The 7923-nt window shown below is 32.5% G+C and overlaps 1 protein-coding gene across 1 annotated transcript; it reads right to left on the bottom strand.

The window, feature by feature from the left end:
- Nucleotides 1-852: 852 nt before the first annotated feature.
- Nucleotides 853-3868, bottom strand: LOC121790810 (protein TIFY 10b-like). The gene is made up of 5 exons (XM_042188923.1): nt 3503-3868; nt 3243-3378; nt 2010-2353; nt 1867-1924; nt 853-1160 (listed from the first exon to the last, which is right to left on the bottom strand). Exons 1-5 carry the CDS (start codon nt 3669-3671, stop codon nt 1055-1057), a joined length of 813 nt encoding a protein of 270 aa, XP_042044857.1. The 5' UTR covers nt 3672-3868; the 3' UTR covers nt 853-1054.
- Between the last annotated feature and the right edge of the window lie 4055 nt (nt 3869-7923).

The following is a 7923-nucleotide window of genomic DNA, read 5'->3' on the forward strand; positions in this document are numbered from 1 at the left end:
TAGGCTTTCCAAGTCAGAATTTCAAATACAATTTTTTCTTGCATATTTTGACTATTTTTAAAGGAAGAAAGAGCAAAGCCGCACTTTCACATTATGAAATATATAGTTGATGTTAAACCATAGATAATTATGATTAATTGAAAATAAATAAATAATGATAAAGTCAATATTATAGTATGAAAATGAAACCAAATAAAGGTTCTCAAATACAAGTATACTACTCCCTCTGTCCCGCACTACTCGCACCTTTCATTTTGGGCACGGAGATTAAGGAATGAGTGATAGACAAAGTCAACAATTAAGGCTGTAGGTATAAATTTTTACTAAAAATGGAAAGAGTGCAAATAACTTGGAACGCCCAGAAAGGAAATAAGTGCAAGTAGTGCGGGACGGAGGGAGTACTATACTAGTATCAAGTTGTGTAGGCAAAAAAAATTGGGCCATAATTCTGACTACTTTGTAAATTAAATTGGGCCTAATTAGAGACCCAATTTTTATAACTATTTTTTCAAATACAATTCTGACTATTTTTTCTTGCATATTCTGATTACTCTATTTTCAAATATCATGCCATAATTTATTTATGTATTTTGATATGGTACAATCGTTATAGCCCTAAAAATGACGAACATAAAGTAGCAGCATAGAAGCAGTTCATAACAAAATCAACATATAAACAAAAACAAACAGGCTGATTAAAACCACAATAAGAAAAACACCGCATAAACACACAAACAAATCCCGACGTTGTCCATCAACCCCTCCACTACAGAAGAATGGTTTCACGTTAGCTCTAAGTCCGAAGAGAAACTCTAACAACAACCGTAAAATACAGAACATAAGCAATAACGATAGTTAACAACAAATGATCCATATAATTTTGTTTTCAGAGATTTTTTTTTCTTCCTTCAGTTTCATAGAAAAGTGTACAATATGTTAAGGTCTTGACATCATAGATAGTGAGAGTGGAAAATCAACTGCCTAAGACATTACCAATCAATAAGTTACTACTATAATAAAAGAATTATAAGTACAACTTGGAAAATTTGAAACACTAATTTTTTTGATAAGGGAAATTATTTAGGTCAATTGGTTCATCACCCTTGAAATTGTGTGCAACATTCTCTTGATGATTATGGTATGGCCCTCTCACGGCATATCTGAACAAGAAGCAAACATTGATAAGTTTACAAAATTAGAATTAATTACAATAGTAAATAATGAAATTTAAGTTTACAAAATTAGAATTAATTACAATAGTATATAATGAAATTTATTAAATTTCACCACACAATCGGAAAACATATGGTATGCAATTGATGAATTTTATGCAATTGTCGCTTTAAAATGTCCGGACGATAATTTCGTCCAAACACATTTTTCTCAAACATTGTTAAGAAAAAAATGGAGCATTATTTTTTTTTCGCAGTCATCTTGCATTGGGCTAATTTCGTTGATACGCTCAAATGATTAGACAAAACTGAATATTTACATGTAATAAAATTATGGCAAAACCATTGCTAGCACATGACTAACTAATATTATTGAATTTCCGAATAATGAAAAGGGATAGTTATATGTAGAAATTGAAAATATAGAAACATATCATATTTATTGTTGGCATATTCAACTTATATGAAAATATAGAAACATTTCATATCATAACTAAATATCCCAACGAAAACCATAAATTTTCTATTAGATTCTCACACTAGACTTATTAGAAATCAAGTTTCGCCCTCCAAAATTCAAAACTGTAAATAGTTAAATTCAAACTTCAAAACTATAAATTGTAAATCACGAAAATCGGGAGATTCAATCACGAAGCCAATAATAAAATAGAAAAAATAAATAAAAGATGCATACCGATCTTTTCTCTTCTCAAGAAACCTATGAAGTGATGATCTCCTTGCAATTGGCAAATCTAAAAAAAACATCAATACACAAACATAAACATAAACATAAACACAAACAATTCAAAGAAATCATCCATTTTCATCTCAAATTACCTGATCCACTACCCTCAGAAATAGTCGAGAGCTCCTCGTCACTTCCCGAACTCGACGGCCCGGCTTCGCTCACTCTAGCCTTGCAGGTGTTCGACGAAATGCCAACGTGCTGCTTCCCAGCATGCGGCCGCGGCGGCAGCCCCTCGCGCGGGCTAGACACCGCGGCCACGGGATTCGGCCGCTCCGGAGCGACCATGCGCGTGGCCGTGATGCCGTAAGACATCTTCGAACCGCTCTTTTTGGCCACGTGCACGACATCTCGAACCTTATCCGCCGGAAAATCGTCGAAAACCAACACCTTTCCCGAGTAAAAGATCGTCAACTGCGCAATCTTGGGATCTTTGCTGAAAGAGAAACAAGAATTGTAGGGAATTATTTAGCTCTTACTGAATTGCTACCTACACAATTATAACAAAAAAAAATCAGTTATGCTTATATTTTTTTCTGCTTCCGCCCCTTTCTTCACAACTAAAATTTAAGTGTGGATTAAAACATTAAGAATGTTTTATAATCTCATTTTTCAAAAAAGAAAGAAACTCACCTCAAAATGATATTGTGATATTATGTCACCTTGGAAAATAAAAAAGGTTAAATTTGCATAACTACTTATAGTTAGACTATTAATTAATCATAGTTGGTAGTTAAAAACAAAATTTTAAAAGTAAAATATAATTAATTAAACGATATTTGATTATTTAGTGATAATCTTTAAAAGAATTTAAAAAGTATTTATAAAGACATGGAGTATAACAAGTACTACTATTTAACATTAAAAAACACAATAATGATTCTCTATAATCTATATACCCCTATATCTGTACTGACTCAAATCCTCGACCACTTAATTTGAGAGGAATCGCCTTACCAAGTAACATAATTTAAAATAATATGCATAAGAGTGTATAAAGTATGGACTAGCTAGGTAGACAAATACACAAAATAGGTAAAATAGATAGATAGTACTCTAATACAGTTAAACTTTAAAAACATGTTATTTTTACTTTTCCCAATAGTGTATTTCACCAAACTCATGTTTTTTTAATCCACAAATTGCATAGGCAAATTGCTTCACAATCCATTAATTAACTAATGCGCACACGCAGTTATTTATTTAATGACTCAAATAATTAATTAAATGCCGCAAAACATTATCAACGTGATCGCGTATTAAATGAGTGAACAGTGCTGTGAAAAATGGAAGCGGTAAAGTAGTTTGAAGAAGACGACAAATACCATGTGCAATCTTTATCCGAAGCCTCTTCCACCGCCACAATCGGAATTTCCGTCGCCGTAAGCGCAGATTTCGCACAGTTTACCGGTGAATCCGTGCTCGCACGTTTCGCCGCAGCAAGAGATGATCCAGGCTTCACTGAAATCAAAGGAAGCAAAAAAAAAGACTGATTTTATCAGCTGAAAAGGTGAATTAACTGTTTAAATCAGTTTAATTTATCCCTAAATTCCCCAGATCTATCTATTATGTGAGAATTTGTTACCTAGAGTTTCGATGCTTTCAACTTTTCCACCGATTTCGAGATTTAAGTCTCTGAGGGTGCGCTTCTGCTTCATGTACTGGCTGAGGAGATTGCAGGTTTCGGCGAAATTCGACGTCCTGAGCGCCTTCCCTTTCCTCCGGTCATGAGAGGTGTCTGTCGCAGTCCACATGTTCGACGAATTGACGAGCTGAAAAAAGAAGGTATTTTTTAGCTGGAAATGGATGATGGAAAATTGAGAGTAAATAGGAAAAGGGGAAGTTAGGCGAGGAGGGAGGCAAACATTGGAATAGTAGTAGTATATGGAGTAGAATTACATGTGCTTGAATTTTGATATTATTTGAATTTGTGTGATGGAGGAAAGAATGTGTGTTGTGTTCATTAAACACGTGATAACTGAAAGTGAAGATAAAGTGGAAAGGAATTGGTTGTGGTAGGGTAGGGTAGGGTAGGGTGGGGTGGGAGAGTCTAGATGTATTCAAGAAAATTGTGGACCTTGTGAAAGGGGGTGTGGTTGGGGGCATTGGTATACAACATGCAACATGTTGTATGCATATAGTCTAGAAAAAATGGTGGAAAGGGGAAAAGGACAAAGATGGGTGAAACACATGCACAAAATTGATGCACAAAACTGAATTATATAAGTGGCAAATCCATAACAAACTTTTAGAGGGAAAAAAGCAAAGTGGACAATATTTCATGGATCGAAATAACAAAATTAGATAATATTTCACGGAAAGAAGGAGTATCTGATAGCAATGTTATTTGGTGTCTTCTTCAAAAAGAATTTGTGGATTGGGAGTAGCCATGATAACTTCGATGCTAGTATATCTTTACATATTCGTGGTTAATTGATTTTTTATCTAACAAGAAAGTCATGACAACATTGAAAACAACAATAATAATGTTTCCATTATTCTTATTCCCTATTTTTGCTTAGATATTCTTTTCCTATTTTCAGGATTCTTATATATTTATGTGTTTAATATTTATTTATAATAATAATATTATTGTTAATATTCATAAATATTTGATGACGTTTTATTATGTCACAATTAATAACTTTTTAAGAAAATTGATAATAATTTTGAAAATTATGAATCATACTTAATAATGGTAGTAGTAATTACTATACTCTTATTTTTTATTTATTATTATTATTAACTAGTTGTTAATTAATAATTTATCAAGTAATCTACTATGGAGTACTTTTCAAAGTTAAAGATCATACATAATAATAATAATAATAATAATAATAATAAATAATCATTGTTATTATTTATTTATTATAGATCGAACTATGCAAATGGTCCCTGAACTTTGCACGAGAATAGTCGTTGAACTTTAAAAATATCGTGGGTAATCTCATTCATGGTACTTTTTCACTATTCACCATATTTTTCAACTGAAAATGCTCCCCAAAGCTTGGAGGCCAATTTTGTCCATTCATAAAATTATGATATTTGGTACTGGGTATGATATTTTTTCTGTCTTTTTCTTTAGCATATTGAATGATATTTTTCTATAGTTTGAGTACCTGAAATGATATTTTTCACTTCATTTTTTTAATCATTTTATGTCAACTCTTATTTCTCTCACTTTCACTTAAATTTTTAGAAAATAAAAAATAAAAAACTATAAAATTCTTTAATCATACAGTTAAATGAAAAATATCGTTGCAGGTACCTAAACTATATGAAAAATATTATATTCAATAACTAAAGAGTGAGATAGAGTAATATCATACCCAATACTCATGTACCCTAATTTTATGAACGAACAAAATTGTCCTCCATGTATTGGAGTGCATTTTCGGTTGAAAAAAAGAGTAAATAGTGAGAAAGTATTGCGAATGAGATTACATCTTAGTCCATGGACTAACTATATTTTAATAGTCCATGGACTCTTGGCATTCAAAATGCAATGTTCAGGGACCATTTGTGTAGCTTTAACTTATTAAGTAATCTTAATATAAAATTTTATGTAATGAATCATATTTTATACTATTATTATAATAATTATTATTATATTCGCAATTTATAATTTAACTTAAAAATCTTGCTATAATATCACATCTTTTATTTAATTAATATTTGTAAATATAGATTACATAATATTTGATAACTCGCATTTAGAAAATCATATTACTCACAACATAACATTTTTTAACAAATAAATGAGAATGAGTATGAATCTAAGTTGCCTAATAATGTCACGTGTGATTGTGTTACTGTTTGCTAAAGTGTGTACACGTGGGGATTTCTTTCACAAAAACTTCAAAAATAGTTACAAATACTAACACATTAAATTCTTTGGCAACGAACCCTAGTCCGCGTATACAACTCAATAATACTTCCTCCGTCCCACTTTAGGAGTTCCAGTTAAGTTCATCACGAATTTTAAGAAATGTAAAGGAAAGTTGATGAAAAAAGATAATGAAATATGAGTCATACTTTTTTATATTAGTTTTATAATAAAATGTGAGTGCAAATAAGGTTAGTGGAATGTGAGGCCTAATACCATTTATGAAATATTCCAACTGGGACCCTAAAGTGGGACGGATGGATTTAATATAAAATTAATAATTGTACAAAATAGGACTATTAATTTATTAATTTTATATTAAATCCTATTTCGTACAATTATTTTTTATGGACAGATGCACTATATGACTCTTTTTTTTATCATTTTATTCTCCACAAAAGCTTCAATTTATTCTCCTCTAATAACTATGCATCCACCAGAATATGACTTTAATCATTTTGGTTGGGGGTGGGGGTTGAAATTATTTAATTTTAAATTAAATTCACGTTTTTAGGAATGGCAAAGCATATATGCAAGTGGGATGACTAGATATGTGGATTCAATTAATTGTGTATATCTTGTCACTATTTCTTAGATATTTTTAAGCACTTCTGCTTTTCCATGTCCAAGAAATTCAAAGTATACTTGTGAAATCTGTACATCACATATTCACATTGATAGAAATAAAATATATCTAAATTAATGGTGTGACTGACTTAATAAGTTGCAAATGTGTGACGTGGGATTCTCTAAAAGTTGACAAACAATGCAAATTGGTGCCCTCCTGTAAATAAATAAGTCAAGTTGAAAAATAAATGAAATTAAGTCCTTCATCTTAAGTTGTTCAAAGAAGGACCACATTTATGGTCAACTATTATTATTAGAGCAATGCAAACATAAGGGTTTTTTTGTTAACTTTTAAAATTTTAATTTAATAAAACAACATTTAAATGTAAAAACTCCTAAATTTAGTTAACAATAGTTAAAGTTACCTAATAAAATTTTTATTTATCTGAAAGTTAAAGTATGCTAAATTTTACTCACTTCGTTCCACAATAGTAGAGTCATTTCGTTTTATGCACTCGTTTTAGAAAAATGATACTCCCCAGTCACATTCAAGATGCTCACCTTTTCTTTTTAGTTTGTCTCACTCAAGATGTCCATTTTCTATATTTGGAAACGAATCCCTATCTTTTCTTTCCTCAGAGCATCTCCAATGGGAGAGATAAAGTCCTATAACTACCATATTTACCTTTTTTTTATGAAAATTTATTCTACAAGAGGAGAGGTATTTGAGAATGTACTATGATGATGTGGCGAATTTTTGATGGGAATAAATGCAAGTAATAAACGATCACAACACGGAAAATTACGTGGTTCGATTTACTGAGGTAAATCTACGTCCACGGGAAGAAGAGAGGGCAAATTTGTATTGCTTGGTATCGCTTACAGATTACAATACTGATTTGCTATAAGATTTAGGATCTAGAGAGCTTAACCCTGTCTATCTGATCTAAGTTCTATTTATACATTCGAACTAAGATCGTGGTTTGCAGCCCTGGTAGTGGGGTTGATAACTGCTTAATACCACTAAATAGATCGTGGGTGTAATGGAGGTCGTGGAGATCCTGCATGGGTCCACTATCTCCTTGTTCGGTCGAATACTGAGACCGAACTGCTGAACTTTGCCGATCAGCTTTTGCCGATCTGAGAGTTGAGCTCGATTGGTCGGCTTTTACCGAGCTATAGGCTGTGACCGAACTCTTTGGTTGTGCCGAACTGATACTACCGAGCTATAGGCTGTGACCGAACTCTTTGGTTATGCCGAACTGATACTCTTTCTTGGGTTTGGGCTGATGGGTCGTCACTGCTATTGGGCTCGCAATTATTGTTTAGTTGTTTAGTTCGTATCCCATCACCACCCCCCCCGAAAATCGAAGTGAATCACTTCGGCGTTTTGGATAAGTGTAAGGGGGAGGCCGACGTCAGGGGACGTGCTCTGCACGTGTCTGCATTAAATGCGACAGCAAATCCGGCCAGAGAATCCAGAAAAAGTGGGATTTGAAACGGTGCGACGAATTTGAAATGCCTTTGCGAATCTGATAAATATTTCCTCTCTT

This window comes from Salvia splendens, unplaced genomic scaffold, assembly GCF_004379255.2.
Source record: "Salvia splendens isolate huo1 unplaced genomic scaffold, SspV2 ctg63, whole genome shotgun sequence".
Taxonomy (NCBI): Eukaryota; Viridiplantae; Streptophyta; class Magnoliopsida; order Lamiales; family Lamiaceae; genus Salvia; species Salvia splendens.